The sequence below is a fragment of the Sapajus apella genome, unplaced genomic scaffold, assembly GCF_009761245.1.
Source record: "Sapajus apella isolate SASKATOON/1434 unplaced genomic scaffold, GSC_monkey_1.0 scaffold116, whole genome shotgun sequence".
Lineage (NCBI taxonomy): Eukaryota > Metazoa > Chordata > Mammalia > Primates > Cebidae > Sapajus > Sapajus apella.
The window spans coordinates 32815-53135 of record NW_022437056.1 but is presented as its reverse complement, the minus strand read 5'-3'; the positions used below and the strand labels follow the sequence as shown (position 1 = coordinate 53135).

The 20321-nt window shown below is 45.8% G+C and overlaps 1 protein-coding gene and 2 long non-coding RNA genes across 5 annotated transcripts in view; 1 reads left to right on the top strand and 2 right to left on the bottom strand.

Moving 5' to 3' along the window:
- Positions 1–2951, bottom strand: part of DLGAP2 (DLG associated protein 2) — a 533037-nt gene extending 530086 nt beyond the window's left edge. For all 3 annotated transcript variants that reach the window (XR_004263468.1, XM_032260285.1, XM_032260286.1), the window contains exon 1: positions 1056–2951. Coding sequence is in view for 2 of the 3 variants with exons in the window: in XM_032260285.1 (XP_032116176.1) it covers positions 1056–1089 (34 nt within the window). In the remaining variant the exon portion in view is untranslated. The remainder of the gene's footprint in view (positions 1–1055) is intronic.
- A 1731-nt stretch (positions 2952–4682) lies between these two features.
- LOC116538038 lies at positions 4683–4969 on the top strand. Its single transcript, XR_004263470.1, has 2 exons — positions 4683–4715; positions 4854–4969. It is a non-coding gene; the product is annotated as an uncharacterized LOC116538038 (long non-coding RNA).
- A 9584-nt stretch (positions 4970–14553) lies between these two features.
- The window catches only part of LOC116538033, an 8218-nt gene continuing 2450 nt past the window's right edge, over positions 14554–20321 (bottom strand). The window contains exons 1-2 of the long non-coding RNA XR_004263466.1: positions 20242–20321; positions 14554–20185 (exon numbers count right to left, since the gene is read on the bottom strand). The exon at positions 20242–20321 is cut by the window's right edge and continues 2450 nt beyond it. This is a non-coding gene — a long non-coding RNA (uncharacterized LOC116538033). The remainder of the gene's footprint in view (positions 20186–20241) is intronic.

Sequence of the window (20321 nt, the reverse complement as noted above, 5' to 3'; positions counted from 1 at the left end):
GGTAAAAAGCAAAAGAAAAAAAAAAATAAAAAGATGCCAGCATGGTTAGGCAAGACAAGAAGCACAAAAAGAAAATCCCTCCCAAACACACTTGACCGTCACCCTGTGGCGGGTGTAGGTGCCAGTCTTTTGTTATAAAGTTCCCCACTGTTAAAGCCCTTCATGGATGGTGTAAGCTCGAGACCTCAGGATGGCAGGGACCCTGGGCAAGATGTGAGCACTCGGAAGCATGCCTCCTCTAAAACCTCAGCAATTCCTATCACACTGAAAACACTGTCTCCTCCAACAGAACAGAGGACAGTCCACTTGGTGAGCTAAAATCCTGGAATCTCCTGTTTCTGAAGAGGTTGTTGGTCTTTAAGACAAATATACGGCAGCACTTTATGACATCTCAGTCAAACGTCTTCCCCCTTTTATCCTACTTAATGCAGCTGATAAAAGGCACCCAATCTTTCGCTGCACTCGGCAGTACAAAGGAAGCTGTCTCCACAGGCTTCTCTCTCCATTGCTTGCAAAGAAAAACACAGGTCTGAAAAGCTGCAGGTCCCTGGATTTACTCATTCCCAAAGCAATACGGAAGCCAGCGGCTCAGCTGCTGCATCTTTGCTGTAGCAAATGGAGACTAAGCCAGAAGAGTTCCTGCATTACACACTGCTCCGGCATTCGGCGATTATTGGAATCGTGGTTAATTGAAGACTGAACTTGCCTCCTTAGAATTACAGCACCGTAGTTCTGGGCTGCTGTGCACGAGCTTTTCCCCAGAGCCTCCTGGCAATTAAGATGCTCCCTGGATTGCAGGCATACTCACCGCCCCCACCTCCAGCTGCAATCACAATGTCTATCAGGAGATGAGTGTGTTACTTATAAGAAAGGCACGACCTATGGCCAGGAGGGAGGGCGCGTGAGGAAAAGACGTACTGCAAAGTATGGAGGAAAGCAGCTTCACGATTAACTAGTCAGAGCTGCCAGTCGGCCACTGTCTACCTGATGCCACCGCACAGGGGAAGTGGACGTTCCAGGTAAAGTAAGTCAGAAATGAGTCATCCTTGACTTACCGAGGAGAGACTCCTGCCGCTCCGTCTGCAGCATCCAAATGCCGAGCACAGGAGGCGTCTGGGCGGACAGGGGGACCTGCACTCAGGGGAGTCTCCACATCCTTGCTTAGAGGCAGGCCAGGAAGCGAGTGTGCACCAAGGCGCCGTCAGCCACAGCCCGGACCAGGCTGCCACGGAGCTCTGCCAGCCAGGCACTGCAGCAGCGTGGCAGGCACAGGACTGCGATGCATGGCCCACATAGTCAAGCGTGAGAGAAAACATGGATCTGGAGTCAGCTCCATGTGGATGTGGGGGCCACCTGGTGCAGAGCAGGAGACGCGAGCTCCTTCCCCGTAACACAGTTAGCCATGGTCGTAATTACCGCGCACTGCTCTCCCCAAGGATATCAATTACAGAGAGCAGGTGCCTCCATCTCCTGTTTTTTTTTTCAGATACACGTCTATAATCTCATTTCACAAATGATCCCTAATTAAACAGGAGCCACCTATTGTGATGATATCATTTGCTCTAGTAGCCATAAATGGGCAACTTCCTAGGGAGCGTCACAGGGCTGACGACACGGGTCTTTATAAGAGTGAGTGGGCTGGGCGCTCAGAGGGGCCCGTCCACACAGAGAGGCTCCTGCCGGCAACGTCGTGTGCTCCTGGGTGTCTGAAAAGTTACAGAGGAGGAAAGCCCTCCACAGAAACACTCAGTGCAACCTCCAAGAAAGTCCTCATGGGGGAGGGACAGAGAAGGAAATGTATGGGAACTCGCTGAATCTGTAGCATAACCCAGCGCCCACCAGGGCCACCGCTCCCTGGAAAACACCACAGGGACACTGTGACAGTGACAGTTTGGGGCCTTTTTGCTGCTGCTGTTCTTGGAAGTATGGAGACTCCAGCTCTGCCTGAGTCCACACGTGTCTTACTCCAAAATATTCATGGCTGGAGGGGAGGGATGAGAATTAGGAGGGGTGACAGATCTTTCCATGACTTGTGGATGGTAGAGTTGTGACTGAGTTGTTTTAATTGTAAACTCTACCTTCCAGCAGCAGTTTTCCCTCAATGAACATGTGGAAGAGCCAATGAGCTGTGATTCATTCATACACACACTTCAGCTTCAGCACTACCCATGCCTACAAGGAAAGCTGGTGGTAGAGATCACGGTTGGGCCCACATTGGAGAGAGTAAAGCAAGTGTTTGGGCAAATTTTCACCATAAAATCTTCCAAAATTTCCCCTCAACTATTCCAGTGACCCAAAGAGTTCACTTGAAATGGGTGGTATTTCCACAGGATGGCTCACCGTTAGCAAGACTGCCTGGTGAATGACAGAGCCATGTCTACAGACCAAGTCAGATGAGAATCTTCCTGGAAAACAGTCCTGTGGACAGGTCATGCATGATGGAAAGGTTAGGGTGCTCCCCTGCCGGCGTGGGGAAGTGCTATAGTTTCCCAGCAGAGAGACGCATCCACGCTTCACCAAAGCCTGTGTTTATTACACAATGTCAATATGCCAACACATGTACTGATGGCTCGGAGACACACTCAGATCCCTGGACAGTGAGGGAGCACAGCCCACCTCCTCTTCCCCACCAGCACGCCAGGCTGCCCCTGCCGTGACCTCCTGCACACAGGAAGACTGAGACATGGAACCCAGACCCGTCTCTGAGGAAAAGGCTGCCCAATGGACGTCCTGAACTGTGGCAATGATATTCAGTGAGGACATCACCATTACCAGGAGAGGGTAGAATAGCATCCCCCCAAATATATGGCCACTCGGATCTTCAGAAGGCGATCTTATTTGGAAATGAGGTCTTCACAGATGTGATTAAGCATCTTGAGGTGAGATCATCCTGGATTTAGAGCAGGCCCTAAATGTGATGACATGCAGTGTTTTAAGAAGAGACGCTTAGGACAGAGAGACCCACAGTGAGAGCGGCGGCTGTGGGAAGCAGAGGCAGGGGCTGGCACCGCAGTTCTGTGGGCCTGGAACAGGAAGGGCACAGCAGCTGGGGGGCGGGACCGACACCCTCAGGGCCTCTGAGGGAGCCCACCCTGCCGGAACCAAGGTTTTGGGCTCCCGGACTCCAGAACCAGGAGAGGATAAATTTCTGTTGCCTCCAGCCACCCAGTCTGTGATCATCATGACAGCGGCCACGGGAAATGGATGCAGCCACACAAGCCCTGAGGCTTTTCCACTGGGAACCCTGTGGAGGAACTCAAAGCCCCAGACTCACGTCCCGAGATTCCGCTTCTGGTTCAACAAGCCATCCCGGCGACCACTTGCTTGCTGTCAACATGTCCTTGCTTCCATTGTGCTGGCCTTCAAGAGCCCAATCATACCTCAAAACCTCCAGCTGTTAATACCACGGTTCATGCTCCCTGCACCACACAGAATGGCAGTGCATCGCCGCTGCCCCAACTCTCCATGCGGCCCACGTGGTCCACAGCCTGACTCTCCACGCCGCCCACGCGGTCCACAACCTGACTCTCCAGGCCGCCCACGCAGCCCACAGCCTGACTCTCCACGCCGCACACGCGGTCCACAGCCTGACTCCTTCCCCTGGTGGGTGACTCTCCCACAGCCTGACTTCCTTCCCACAGGGGGTGACACTGTCATCATAGCCTAACTTCCCATGGGGGACATGTCTCCGTTCTGTTCTGGCGTTTTCTGTCGTCACCACTGCACCCACACAAATGTAGAATTCCCTCACCCACCTCAGCCTTCCCACAGGAAAGAGGGGGCACCTTGGTCCAAGGACGCTGACCACAGCATGTCCCCCCATAAGCATTTTATTAGGTGGTGGGGACACAGGAGGGAGCAAACCAGACCAAACCCATGAACACACCCCTGGCTGCCAGATGCTCACAGCCTGATACAGGGGAGGCGACGGGCTGACTCAGAGCAGCCCACACTCACCACACAACACTTGCCCTGCTCATGCAGTCCTCCCACGGCCCCTGAGGCTGGCACTCCTGGGGGCTCCATCCTATGGAGGGAGAAACCAAGGCACAGAGCTGAGGAAGGAGCCCAGGCCGATGGGCTCAGGAGCACGGTTCCAGAGCTGTGTTCCTAAGGAAGACACCATCCCTCCTGCCTCCCACGGAGATGGCAGGGAGAGTCTACAGCCCAGGGCACCCAGGAGGCCCTTGAAGATGAAGTGTGCTGGGACCCGGGGGGTGAGGCACTGCCAGGGATGGAGCCTTTCCCTGTAACTAAAGCCAAAAGGGTCCAGGGCCCAAAGAGAGCTGTCGCAGAGCCCAAGAGCAGAGAGCAGCGCCCTGGCTTTAGGACTCCCACTGGACACAGAGAGCTGTCACGGAGCCCAAGAGCAGAGAGCAGCGCCCTGGCTTTAGGACTCCTGCTACTATAACGAGCCCTAAAGAGCCAGGCCCCTGCCCCCTCCAAACTGATTTCCTCCTTCCTAGCACAGTCCTTCCCTGCTGAACAACATTCACCAGCTAGGTTGTTGCATGGCCCCTGAAGCTAACCTGAGAACGGCTGCATGACAGGAATCGGGAGCCCCTCTAGAGCTCTGTGGATGATTGAACTGGATGGCAGGACTTGCAAGGCACTCTAGAGCTCTGTGGATGATTGAATTGGACAGCACGACTTAGAAGGCACTCGAATTCTGTGGATGATTGAACTGGATGGCAGGAATTGGGAGCCACTCTAGAGTTCTGTGGATGATAGAACTGGATGGCAGGAATCAGGAGCCACTCTTGAGTTCTGTGGATAACTGAACTGGACAGCAGTACTTGGAAGCCACTCTAGTGTTCTGTGGGATGACTGAACTAGACGACAGGCCTTAGAAGGCACTCTACAGTTCTGTGGATGATTGAACTAGATGGCAGGAATCAGAAGGCACTCTAGAGCTCTGTGGATGACTGAACCAGATGGCAGGAACTGGGAGCCACTCTAGATTTCTGTGGATGATTGAACTGGATGGCACAAAGTTCAGAACCCAACGTCAGACAGCGCCTCACAGCTGAGCACGGTCTGCAGCCATCGGGTTGCCAATTGCAAGCATAGCAGATCCTGGGTTCCTACAGAAATTTGGGCTTATTCTCTCAGTGCCAATTGAGTGACTATCTATTTGTAAAGCAACAACTCAGTCCCAAAAGGGGGTCTCTAGCAAAATGCTGAAAACAAGACCCACTGCTAGTAAATCCAGCCACACCCCCATGGGAACCCACCCAGCTGCAGAGCAGGGTAACACCTTTTCTTCTCAGAACTGTTAAGTTCACCAGAAGCACACTATGGATAGAATGTTTTCCCATAATCCTAGCTTCATGTACAACCACAAATAAAGGAAAAGAAGTGTTCATAATTCATGCAGCTTGATGTCTCTGGGTCCTAACATAAAATGAAGGATTTCAGAACTGGAAAATGAGAGCCAGAAACTCAACATCCTTTTTTTTTTTCTCCAGTCTTAAACATCAAAGCTTCAACAAGTACTTTGTTTTTCACATTAAATTAAAGATTATCTCCCGTTTGTTCTCTTGGTAACACATTTTAACCTCTGGTGTTAGTATCAATGAATATAGTCACAATCCTCAAAGATGAAAGGCTGCAAGCTGTTTGCAAATAAATCTAATTCAGAGAAAATTACACCGGAGGTTTTCTTGTTTGCCTGGTCCCTGCTTACATCCTCCAGAAAGATTTTCTTGACGTTTAGAATAGAGATTTCTAATCTTCTTTCATAAGTAGACGTAAGAAATCAAGAGGCAATACAGCCAGTAAGTTACAGAGACAATGAGTGAACAGCCAGATTCTTAGGCAATGCCATTTCTATCTACAGAAGGGAAGAAACATCAATTAAAGACGTAGGCCTTGTGTGCACAACCCTAACATAAATAATTATTTAGTAAAATGGAAAGTGCATGCAGCATTTGAGTCTCTGGATTAACATGAACTGTATGTAATTTGAATTTACCTGTGTTAAAACTCCTGTTTCTTAATAACCTATGTTAATACCGACGGTAACTTCAATGTCTCACAATGGATGCATACCTCATGGAAGCTCTGTGTGTCCTTAAAAAGTATTCCCATATTGAAAGCTCTCACAGGTTTGAAAGGTAAAGCTCTGCAGTAATAATTTAACTACCCAAAGTTATGTTCATGCAAAAAAATATTTCTCTCATGGTAGCGTCTCTCAAAACTGTGGGTGTGGATGATTCCTGTGGGCCCAGAAGTTCTCAGTATTAACAAACACTGTCTCTGTCTCTGTCTCTTCGAGGGGTTTTATCATTAGGAAATTCTAACCTCTCTAGTTGGGGTGTATTCACTAGAAAATGAAGGTAAAGGATTAAGGGGGAATTGGTATTACTGACTTATCTTCAGGAACTATTAGAATTTCAGGGGCACAACTGCATCTAGTCACGACAACCAGTCTTATGTAGGTGGTGGAATTCCCATTTTACAACTAAAGAAACTGAGATCAAAATTAAGAAACTTCTGGAGCGATTACCTATCAGGGTCAGAATTCAAATCCAGCTCAGCCTGACTCCAGAGCTGATGTGAACAGCAGCACAGCACTAACAGCATTCCTGGATAAACCGACATTTGGGCGCGGGCATGTCAGTGTCCCAGCGCCTTTCAACCGAAGCTGTGTTTCATTACACACACATTTTGGAAGTCATTAGTTGGAGTCCTGCTGGTGAAGGGGACAGGTACAATTTTCTTTGATAGTTCTACAGCAAACAAGAGACTGAAGAATGGCTCCTTAAAACAGTTCCAAAGCATGAAAAAGTTCCAAAATTAAGACACATAAATAAACTATGAAAGAAGATGGAAATAACGGAAGAAAGCTAAAGTAAACTAGGACAGAGGACACACAGGGTTCGAGGAATTCCACCCTCTGCCACATGCATGGAACAGGTGCATGAAATGAAACCGCGGATGTGTTAGAGGAGCACAGAGGCTCAGGGGAAAGTACCAGGACACCGTGAGTGAAGAGGCCACCATGATCAGGCCCCTTGTAAAACCATTCCACACAACACACTCAACTGGGATTGCTTGATCAAAAGTTATAACCAGGAAAAAACGGGTGTGTTTTCCAAAAACAAGAATTACATTTCTCCTGAAAACCCTCCAGTGCTACACTGGAATCACCTGAAGAAGTTTTACAGCTGGATGCTTACTCGGTCATGAAATATTCCACATGGGAACTACCAAGCCCTCTCTGCTCTGCACTCCCTGAGCTGCCTCCATGAGGAGCTGCCTCCATGAGGAGCTGCCTCCTGCATCTCCACAGCCCCAAGCCACACCAAGATGACCACACTCCAACCCTTGCAACCACTCTTTTCTGTAACTGGCCATGTATCATTATCATCACTACATCTGAAGATTGAGTAGTGGAAATCCATAGAGATTAAACATTGTGTCTAAATCCTTGAAGTCAGAATCAGGATTCAAGCACAGATGAGTCTGACTCAGTGCCCCTCTCTGCTGGTGAGGCCTCCTCAGTCGGATGAGCCGTGAACGCCAAGCAAGGCAATGTTGCTAGTTGCAGATTTCTGGGCTGTTACAACAGGGACCCCAGCTTTGGAACCTGCTTTGTGGAGCAGCTGGAAGACAGCAACCAAAGGCTTACCCAGAGGGCTGTCTCCAGAGTCTTAACCAGAGGTCTGGCAGTGAGTAGGCGAGTGCCTTTTTGGTTTTAGACATTTGACGGAAAATATTTGTAGACTCATTAAATAAACAGTCCATCTGTAAAATATCTTATAGTAACTACAGAGTTTAAGTAGAAAAATATTTCATCTGAACCAAACAGTAAAGCAGGAAAGTCATTACACATTCATAGGTAAGGAACCTATTGCATCAATATTCAGAGCAGGAAGAAGAGATATAAAGTGAATGGATGACTCCAAATCACTGTGACTGATTTAAAATGAAAAACAAATTGATTTGCTAGTTTGATAAGTTGAAGCCAAACTTCTTAATTAACTCATCTTCTGTTTCATTAAAATATAGTTCATCAGGCCCAAACCACCAGCAAAAGTGTTTTATTTTTAGGTAATGTCATCATATAATCACATAATTGGACAATTAAGAAAAAGTAGTCTCAAAACACACACTGTTAGCATACACCTTTACAAAATGTCTATTCCGTAGATTTGATTCTTGGCAAACATTTTTAGAAAGTTGATCCTTATGAACATCTTAAATGTGCATCATAACATGTAACTGTTCTTCTGAGCATGTGGCCTCAACATTTCTTGCATATTCAATTTTCTATATGCAAGTACTGTTTCATGAGCAAAGACTATTTTTCTATGCCACTGTCCAAAAAGCCTATTATTCTGTTCCAGTGCTTTTCATAAAACAACGAAAAAGCATTAATGAAAATAGTTGATAATGAAAATGTTTTTAGATAAGTTATGGTTTTTCCTTACAATTTGATTGAGAGTAATTTAGTCTCAGTATCCAAGAGTTTTTAAAAAATCTTGTCCAATACAATAGCATAACAGTAATACAATGTAAAAACCATGAAACAAACATTCCAAATAATGTGAATTTATGCTGAGAATACTGCTTTGTTTGATTTAAATTAAACAGTCATTTGTTATCTGATCATTCCTCAGTATACAACCCAAGAGAGGGAAGATAAATTTTACTGGGCATGTTTTATTTACTTTCTATACAAACAATGAATTCCATGAAAAATATAAATATTTGCAGAGATATATATGCTAATATACAGTAAGTTAGACTACAGTATATAGTAGTCTATATACAGCTACTTATCTAAAAACTTATGACAGCTCTGATCTAAAAACGTCTATTGACATGATGGAAGAGGCCTACAAAGCCGAAGAGTAATTGGCAACTGCAAATCTAAGATGCTCTTAGCTAAAAGTCCAAGCCATTTAATACAGACACTGAAACAGTGACACAAAATGTTTTAATACTGGGTTTCAGCGTCAACATGACTACGAATGACTTTTATGCATGGATCATGTTTGTGTCTCTGCGTACATGTGTGTGCATGTGTGTCTGTACATGTGTGCATGCATTCACTCCTGTACTCAAACCAGGACAAGAAAAACCTACAGGAACCCTCCTGGCAACACCATGGGCAGCACACGGTGCTCAGCACTCGTGATGATGAACAGTACCCAGCAGTGGAATTCTGAACCTGACCAGGAAAAAGAAGCCGGGTAACACAATTGTTGTATTGCTAACCACAGATTTCTTTACACAGGAAGACCCAAATAAAAGTGAAATTCCTCAAAAGGATCATTTTTAATCTTTTGGAAAACATAAACTCGACAGCACTTGCTCTAAAAGCACTGCAGAAAAAGTTCCTATAAATAGCACAGGAATTCATTCTGTTAGGAAGGAAAACCAGAGTAATGGTAATGAAAATAAAATATGAAAGTTTTGGTTCTTAAATATTATAATAATTTTTGGCTGCTTGCTAACCTGCCACAGTTACTTGCTTGGTTGCTATGGCAACCATCCACTAGTACCCAATATGTCAGGCAGAAAGACTGGGGCCCTTTGCAATTAAATCCAGGAGTTATCCTGTCTCCTGATAGAGTACACATCCACGGAATTCCTCACAGTTATGGGCCTCTTTGCTTGATGTGTTTCCGTGTCAATCTTCATCACTCATGAGTCTGTCTCTTCTTCAGCTGTATCCACACATTTCACTCCTCAGGTTTTTTTTTTTTTTTTTTTTTTTTTTTTTTTTTTTTAAGACAGTGGCTCTTGTTGCCCAGGCTGGAGTGCAGTGGCACAATCTCAGCTCACTGTAACCTCTGCCTCCTGGGTTCAAGTGATTCTCCTGCCTCAGCCTCCTGAGTAACTGGGATTATAGGCACATGCCACCACACCCAGCTAATTTTGTATTTTTGGTAGAGATAGAGTTTCACCATGTTGGTCAGGCTGGTCTCGAACACCTGACCTCAGGTGATCCAACCACCTCAGGCTCCCAAAGTGTGGGATTACAGGCATGAGCCACCATGCCCAGCCCACTCCTCAGGTTTTAACAGCCCCGGCCTCAAAGACTATGAGCTGGCTGGGAGGAGGACAGAGCTGACTGGGACACACCTGGTCCTTCTGGTTCCTTTTCTATGGAGATCAATCTTGCACAAGCTCTTTCCCTTCCAAGGGTGTGCACTCACGTGTGCTGCGTGTGTAGTACGTGCCCTTAAACTTCACAACAGTCTTACGAGGAAGGCATTTTATACATCAGGAGCCTGAGGTCTGATACTGTTAAATAATTTGCCCAAATAGACTGCCAGTAACCAGAAGAGAGAAGGTCCTGCATCTGACGGGTGCAACTCCGTGACATCCACACTTCCATTTTGATTTCTTTTAAATAACCCAAAATCACAGAACAAAACACACAGCACCTCTCTGCCATTGCAGAACTGCAAACAGTAACATGCATTACATCATATGCTTCCCTGTTTGTTCCTCTACGCACATGTAAATTCTAGTGGCAGCTAAACAACGTATAGCAACTCTGCGGGGATGAGAAATGCTAGCAAATTTGTTCATTAAGGAAGGCCACATTTACATTTCTCTTGAATATTTGCTTAACCTGGATATCGCCTGGCTCTCTATATAGACATTTGGGGGAAGACTGAGTTTGAATATTAGTTATTCATGGACTGCAGCCAGGTTCACCCTCCTACAGATTCTGCCATTGCCCCGTGTTTTCAGAGGCCATATTTTAGAAACACTCCCACCCTCTCTTATATTCTCATAACCAAGTTCAGTGTATGCAACCAAGCCCCTAGAAAACCCCTCCCTGTATTACCCAGATGAGTTATTCTAATTACTAACCAGAAAAAACAAACTGCACCCCCCAGGCTAACGCAACATCCACGGGGCTTGTTCCCACAGAAGCGCTAATGATCCCCGGTCATCTTTCGATGCCAAAGCTAATGACAGCTCTTTGAGGGACCCTGCCGGTGAACCCCAGTCAAGGGATTTCTTGTACACAATGCCTGGAATATGGTAACTCCTCCAAATATTACACTCCCTTCTCTCCCCACTGCCTTCTCCTTACCTTACGGCAAACTTTCCCCATTCCCAGTGTATGCCGTGATGCCAGGCATTAAAATTTCCGGTAAAAATTATTTCCTTCTTACTGCCTTTGATTCAGGGATCACAGGATACTTAGCTTTAAAAACCCTACGACATTTGGCATGGTTCTGTATGTAAAGGAAGTCCTAAGAATTTGAGGGAAGAAGGAAGAAACAGCTGAATGAGGTAAAACCCAGCGGACTACGTATGAACTGTGTATACACATGAGGAAGAGGGGAAGGGGCAGTCACAAGCAGGCCCAGGAGGGGCGGCCGGGCCCAGGCCTATCCATGACGTGGGAGTTGAGTCACACAGCAGGCCCAGGAGGGGCGGCCGGGCCCAGGCCCACCCATGACGTGGGAGTTCAGTCACACAGCAGGCACTCCAGGGCTGCAGCACAGGCACGGGAGAACGATGCTGGTGCGCAGGCGCATGCAGGTGGCAGGTGTGTGGTGGCGGCAGGTGTGAGCTGGTGGCAGGTGTGTGCCAGTGGCAGGCGCATGCTGGTGGCAAGAGTGTTGAGCCTGTGTCCCTGTGGGGCATACCATTGTGAGTAGAATGTAAGAGGTGACATCCTCTGATGTGTAAATTTAAAAATTAACAGGCTTATAGATGACATATTTATGCTCACTTGCCTTCATGAATTCATGGCATATTGAAATTGAAAGGAGAAAATCCCTAGCAGACCTTCCAGTCAACATCTCCGCTACGGGAGTAGAGCCAAGCCCTGAGGGGCCAGACATGAGATCAGCAGGTGACGCCCCCAGACCCCCACAGCTGCCCTGAACGTGGTGGGATCCGCATGAGAGGAAGCAGCTTTGGTGAGTCTACACTGTCAGGTGGACCGGAAGTGACTTTACTGTTGACCCCAAAACAGTCCATTTAAGAATTCAGAAAATGCTCCAGTAGATAAGATTATACAGTAGCAAGCCTATTTCTAGTTGTGCACATGTAAATTCTCTGTGGTGTCTTTTTAACAAAATACTATGCTTATGTCATCTTTATGCCGAGTGGTATCAACATTAATCTAGGCGGAGCCTTCACTGCAGAAGTTACAGCAGCTCTTCCCCATGTGCTGATGGTGTTTGACCATTTTGCATCTGGATGTGACAAGATCTTATATGGAGAGAACATGCAGCCGGATCTGGGACAACAGAGCCAAGTGCCCCCCTAGTTGAGTGCTGCTGGAAAACGCAGCATCCATGCGGCCAGAGAACCTGGGTTCCCTCAATGAGGCCTTTTATGGGATGAAGGCAAATCACCCAGGTAGGCTATGAGGTTGCATCAAGGACGTCATCCAGAAGGAAGCTGCTCCCCTTGCACCCTGGCCCATTGAGGGCCATCATGGAATGACCCCACCCACAAAATGACCCCTGACCATGAAATGATGCCACCATGAAACGACCTCCCACCCACAAAATGATTCCTGATCCATGAAATGAACACTGATCCATGAAATGACCCTATCACAAAATGAACTCCCACCCATGAAATGACTCCATTATTAAATGACCCACCACCCACAAAATGACCCCACCACAAAATGACCCTACTCATGAAATGAACCACCACAAAATAAACCCTGACACATGAAATGACTCTACTACAAAATGACCCCACCACCCATGAAATGACCCCACCATGAAATGACTGGGCCTGCCACAGCCCCTCTCTCTCCAAGTCCCATAGGTCACACGTGTTTCTCACAAACTGCCTGCATTGAAACCTACTGGGAAGCACATAAAAAATTCAGGTCCTTGTCATCCCTCACAGACCTCCTGACTCAAGGCTTCTGCAAATCTGTCCTTCAAACTAGTTGCTAAGAAAACAGCCAGGCATTTTAATGAGAAAATACTTTGGAGTATGCTACGAATGTGATTAAGTGGAAGCTACTTAAATGTCAAGACAAGGAGGCTGGGTTGGAAGAATTATCTCATGTACATGGGATGCAATTAGCTATGAAATTCATGTAGTCTAAGAATACCAAGTTCCTGCATTCGGGTCAGCCACTCCTTGGCTTACAGTGGGGTTCCTGACTAATAAACCCATCACAAGCTGGAAATGTCATAAGTCAAAAACACATTTAATACGCCTAATCCATGGAACATCACGGCTTGGCCTCGCCCACCCTCAAGGAGCACAGAACACTTGCGTCGGCTTACAGTGGGCAGAAGTCATCTCATACACAGCCTGTTTTATAATAAAGTGTTGGGTATCCATGCAATATTGAGTACTGTCCTGAAAGTAAAAAACAGAAGGGTCATGCACTGAAATGGTGTCTACTAAACCTGTATCATGTTTGAACCATCCTAAAGTCAAAAATCCATGAATCAAACCATGGACAAACTAGAGACTATCTGTATTTACAATTTATAATAAACATTTAAAAGCTGGTTAAAACTAAGTACACCACAAAGTTTGTTATCAGAAAGTATATGCACACGTGATTGTGACTGCCTGAACATCTGTGAACACGTGTGTGTGGCTACCTGCATGTGTGTGTACATATGCATCTTATGACTGCCGGCATGTGTTTACACATGTGCCCATGTGACTGCACATGTGTGCACACGTGCATATGTGGCTGACTGCACATACACGTACATATGTATGCATCTGTATAACTGCTTGTGTATGTGTACGTGTGCACTGTGACTGCTAGCACTTGTGTGTATGTGTATGTAAACATACATGACTGCACATGTATGTACATATGCATGTGTTGCCGTATGTCTGTACACATGCATGACTGCATGTGTGTACATATGCACATGTGTGACTGCACGCGTGTATGTGTATGTGCACATGCATGACTGCTCATGTGGTACATAATCACATGGGTGGCTGCACTCATGTAAATGTGTACACATCACTGCACTGTGTGTACATATGAACATGTGCGTGGCTGCACTCGTGTAGGTGTATGTACACATACATGACTGCACTGTGCACATATGCACATGTGTGACTGCACTAATGGATGTGTGTCTACACGTTTGACTGCACATGTGTATATATGCATGTGTGTGGCTGCGCTCATGTACGTGTATGGATACATGCATGACTGCATGTGTGCATATGCATGTGTGACTGCCTGCACTCATGTGTGCATGTGCCTGTGTCTATGCAACCGTGTTTGTGTCTGTTCATGTACATCTGTGCTACCATTCATATGTACATGTATCTGTGTCCATGCATGCATGGGTCTGTGTTCATGGAAGTGTGTGTGTGTGTGTGTGTGTGTCCTGAAAGTAAATCCAGCACACTGTCAATAGTGGTGGAATATGGAATAACCATGTATTTTCTTTTTGTACATGCCCTAACATTCATAACATAAACGGTATTTCTCTAATGAGAGGAAAGCACAGTACATTTTTACAAATAAAGGATCAAAGAGTAAGTTGTATCCCCATGTGGTGTTAAACAGGGTGCTTAGAAAGAAACATTCAAACAGCTGCCGCTGACCAAATGCTCCTGACGAAGGTGGCACTGGTTGGGGGACCCTCTGATCGAATCACAGGAAGAACGTGTCTGTGTCTTCAAAGACATTAAAATCATGTAAGTACAACAGGCGTCTTTGAAGACATTAAGATTACAGAAGTAGATCAGGCCTTCATCCTCAATGTTTCCATTTTCATAATACTCGCCATTCCATCCCACATTTCCCCAGTAACTTGAGAGATGATAAATATGAAGTCCCTGTGGAACAAAAGCAGAGACACCCCAACTTCCCCTAAAACATTATCGATGATGCCCTCCATGAGATGCTTCCCCTCACATATATTTTATAGGAATGGATCCTGAAACGGGAAGTCACGTGTCAGTGACAGACACACAACTTTGTCAATCCCTTATCAATGTCATTCTGAAAATTCTACAATCTATCATGCTTCCTGGAAAACCAAGTGCCACTGCAGCTCCGTCAAATCACTGCTGTTTCTCTACCAGTGAGTCTGTTCATGCGGTTTTAAATATAGTTGTGAAATCACTTAGTCATATTTATAGGCACAGTGAATTTTAAAGTCAGAGAGATCTAGGAGAGTATCTAATCGCAGCTACTCATTTTACAGAGAAGAAAGGCTGCCAGGGGAGGGCAGCTGTCCCAAGACTATGGCTTCATGGGCAGAACTGCAGACAGACAACACCCACCCCCGCCCCAGCTCCAGGTCTCGGGTCTTGGGTGCATCCTCTTCCCACGGAAACAGCATCACGCACCCACATCAAGGCATGTGGTTTGAGCCCAGCTGATTCAAAGTGCATGGCCCCAGGAAACACGAGTGCTCACCACTGTACTTTCCTGGTTAAAAATCATCTCCAGCAGAAGAGAAGGGACACTGAGGAGGAAGCAGGGCCTACCACACCTTCCCGAGTTCACTGGGCACAGAAGCCTCGGGGGCGGGTTTTAGAGTCAGCACCTACTGAGAGCATGAGCAGCCCTCGTAACTGAAACCACAATGGCTCTGAAGTCAGATGGAATTAGATTCACATCTCACCTTCATTTAACTCCTGCAGTCTGGGCCAGTTCTTCAGTCCCTGTGAGCCTTGGGGTGTCCTTTGTAAATGGAGGTGACAAGCTCGCAGGACTGAGGGTGGAACAAGAGCCCATGGGCAGGGTTCTGAGTGATTTACGTGCTCTTCATGGGCATCTCACTTACTCTGCAGGCCAGTTCTATTGAGTTCATTTGTATTCTGTAGATTAAAAATCTGAGGCTTAGGGAGGTGAACAACTCTCACAAGGTCAAATCGTTTCCAGGGGAAATTCTGACTTGGGCAGGTCGGTCAGAAATGTGAGCTACACGCAGTTGGGAAATCGCACTGTGGCTGCACCCTGGCAGGCCTTCACGGCCTGAGGTTTTCAAACACAAAAGAAAGACTGAGTTATAACTCTGTACACAGGCTAGACATGTGGATCAATGGAATAAACTGAGAACCACAAAATAAACATTAACACTGATTTTTAACAAGGATGCTGCTACAGAGTGAATGTTTCTGTCCCTCAAAATCCACATGAGACTGAATCCCCAAGGTGATAGAGCTGGGAGGCAGGCCTGTGGAAGGTGATTAGTTATGAGGGCTGATCCCTCATGAAGGCGACGAGGGTCCTTTATGAAAAAGGCTGCAGAGACTGGCCTTGGCCTTCTGCCACAGGAGGACACAGTGGGAGGCCATCTAGGAACAAGTGGCCACCACCATGCACTGACCCTGCCAGCGCCTTGATCTGGGACTTCCATACCCCAGAACTGTGGCAAATAAATGCTGCTGTTTCTAAGACACCCAGTCCAGGCTATCCTGTGGCTGCTGAGTCTGAACGCATTAAGATATGAGGCGACTCGATGGGAAATGGGAAAAGTATATTCTTTTCAACAAATGATCCTGGGGTAACTGGATGTCTGCACAAAAAAAAAAAGAAAGAAAAAGGAAAAAGTTATATCCGTATCATATAACCATAAACAGAAATTAATTCAAAGTTAATTGTAAACCTAGATGTAAAAGCTACAACTATAAAACACTTGAAGTCATTTTTTGTGACCATGGGGTAGACAATGATTTCTTATATATGACAGCGAGAAGAAAATAGCAAAAAGCAAAAATAGGCAAATGAGACTTCATCAACATTCAAAACTCGTGTGCTGCAAATATACCATCAAAAACGCCGAAAGACAACATACAGAATGGAAGAAAACATTTGCAAATCACATCACTGATACCGGACTTATATCCACAGTATTTAAGTTCTTAAAACTTCACAACAAAAGTAAAAAGTCAAAATTTTTAAATGGACAAGGTCTCCAAAGAACATACACAAACGGCCTATAAACACAGAGATGTTCAACATGACTCACAGACACAGAAATGCAAATCAAAAGTAGTGTACTTGTGCACTCAGTAGGGTGCCTGCAATCAAGACAGACACTAAGAGGTGCAGGTGAGGATGCAGAGAATACAGAGCCCTCGTACTCTGCAGCAGTGGATGTACACAGGTGAGGACTCCTCAGTACGTCAGACTTACTGCACGGCCCGATAAATGCCACTCCTACTTACATGCCCAGGAGAAGTAAAAACGTTCACCCACACAGGCATGGGACATGGGTGCTGAGAGCCACATTATCCCTAACAGGCAAGAAACGGGGAACAGTGAAAACATCCACCAGCAGACAGGATGGAGAGATACAACATGTTACACCCAGACAATGGAATTTTATTTGGCAATAAGAAAGTACTGACACATGTTTAGCATCCCTAATCCAAAAATCCATAATCCAAGATTCTCCAAAATCTGCTTTCTCAGTGCCAACATGATGCTCAAAGGAAATGCTCATTGGAGCATTTCGGATTTTCCAATGTGGAATCATCAACTGGTAAGTATAATGCAAATATTCAAAAAAAAAAAAAAAAAAAAAGAATCCAACATCTGAAAGACTTCGTTTCCCAAAACTTTGGGATAGAAGATACTCAACCTGCATATCGTAAAGATGAAGCAGCTTGGCAACCTTACTAAGGAAAGAAACCAGACCCAAAGCATTGCCTCTCATTTGATTCCTTTCATGGGAAATGCTGAGCACAGGTTCCCTAGAGAAGCAAAGTCTACTAGTGTTTTCCAGGGTCTGGGGAAAGAGAGAATTGGCGGGGACTGCCAAATGTTTCGGGGTTTCTTTTGGGGATATGAATTGTTCTGCAATTAGATGGTGGTGATGGCTGCACAACTCTGTGAATACATGAAAACCACTGAATTTTACACTTGAAATGACTAAATTTCATGGTACGTGAATTATGTCTCAATAAAGCTGTTTTTTGAAAAAAAAAAAAAACCTGTTATTTTAATAAAGCAGGATAAAAAGGACGCATATCAGTTCTTTCAAACCTTGTGTGCATTTACCAAGCACTGACAGTGGATGAGACCCTCACCCCAGATGGCTAGGAAGGAAAAAAAAAAAAAGGAGTCTGCAGTGAAATCCAAATTCAGCAGAACATTTAATAAATCACAAATTCCTCATTCCACAAGCATCTCTGTTAATCAAGGGCTGAATAAAGATCACACCGTATTTGCATTTGCAAAGCAACTTCCAGCTACATATGCAAGACACTGATGTCAAGGAGAGAGTCCTTCGCGTATTCAACACATGCGAACATGTCTCAAACAGCATCTGGGTAAACACAAACGTTATGTTATGTGAAACAGCCTCAGACACGCCCACAGGCAATGTGGATTATTACTTCGGTGCTCTTCAGTATCTTTCTATTCCAGCAGAAGAGGTTTGAATCAGCCAGTTCCATTCACGTACACATCCACCCCTGCAAAATCATATGTGCACAGCAGCTGGGGAAGTGGGGGGGTGGGATTTAGAACATGAAGTTAAGGCAACAGAAAAAGAGCCTCCAAACTAGAGGAAAAGTGAAACGTGCACCTTGATCAGGTGCACACTTTGATATTCCTGACACAAAATTGGCAAATGTCTTCCTATGGCAAGGATTTCATAAGGCCAAATGACAGATTGTATTCAAGGCAGAACAAAAATGAAGGCAGTAGCAAAATATAAGTGACTAAACTGACATTCGCTTTCAAAAATATTTTTTTCTGCTAATAACTGCCTGAGTTTATTCTATTTATCATTGTTTTACTGGTAACTGGGCAGCTTTTATAGCACTGGGCTCTCCCGGACTTTTTCATAGAAAAATCTTTAACAAAATTGAATAGCACATTCATAGCATTCTCTCACTTTTTTCTCCCTCTTTCACAAATTAAAACCCAAAAGTCCTTACCTCTTGAATCCCTTCACTTTGAAATAACTGGGACCCAAGCCAGGTGAAGCCTGGATTACAGACGGCAGGTCTGGGAGTCAATATTTCAACCTCCCTAGACATCCAAGCAACCACCGGGTGCCCTCCTGTGGTGAGTCTTCTAGAGCTGCACATTCCTGCTTACATCCAACATTTACTGAGCACTTATTATGTGCCAGGAACTCTTCTAGGTGCCCCCATCCCAAAGTGAGCAAAACAGAAACACACACACACCTGTTCCTTAAAAAGGGAACTCACAGAAGCAACGGTTAGCAGGACCTGGGTGGGGGCTCGGTAGGGGAGCTCGAAAGACACAAAACGTCAATTAGATGGAAGAAGTAGGTCAGGACACCTGTGCACAGCATGAAGACTGCCGTCCACCGGGCAGTGCATACTGAAAACTGCTGAGAGAGGCTTTACAGGTCTCGTCCAAGAAAATGACAGCATGTGAATAATGCATGTCAATTAGCCCATTAGTCATTCTGCAGGACACACATCTCTCAAAACAACACTTTGTATACCATAAACATATACAATTTGTATTTATCAACTTTAAAAATTAAAAACATTTCAAAGTAAGGGGTGTTGAGTATATGCTGGGCACTGTGTGTGCGAAGTGCTTTATACACTACAGCTCGTTTAATGCTCGTAACCAACCTACTAGGTAGACACTACTGCTATCTGCTTTTACAAACAGGGAAGCTAAGATGCAGAGAATTTCAGTAAATTGCCAAAACCCAAGCGGCTCTTAGGTAGCAGACTGGACATTGGAAGCAGGGTAATCTAGACCAGGGTTTCTGCATTCAACCTCCGTCGTTCAGGGAACGGACTGGGCGTTGGACTGAGCTGTCTCGGGAAAGAAGAAATAAATTCACAGGAGGTTCTTTCTCTTCTCACTTACCAGGTGTGCTTATCAGGAAATGGCAAGGACCTTTTAAGTCTGTGACCAAAGTTAAGCACATTCCTCTGAAAGATGGAGGAGATGCTGGTCCCACCATGAGGTGATGAGGATGATGAGGTCAAAGGAAAGGCTTGAAGATCCAGGACAAGAAGGAAGAATTATCGGAGTCAAAGCTCTTCCACGGTGAGGGGTTGGGGAGCAGCCAGGGTCCCAGACACAGGGAGCTGAGTGGTGGCAAGGTGGGGCTCAGCAGAAAGTCTCCTCCAAGAGCTTCTGGTCTTTTAGTGCAGTGGGAATCAAAGTCATCTACTGACAGAGAGGATGGGAGAGGGGACACTGGGATCCATGTGGGAGAGGTAACTGTCTGGAGACCTACAGAGGCCCAAGTCCTGCAGGAAGCACTGGGACTGTGTTTAATCTGGAGACCTGGAGAGAGGTTGTGTCCTGCTGGGCAGTGCCAAAACTGTTTTTAATTTGGAGACCTAGAGAGATGCATGTCCTGCTGGGCAGTGCAGGGACTGTGTTTAATCTGGAGACCGGGAGAGAGGCTGTGTCCTGCTGG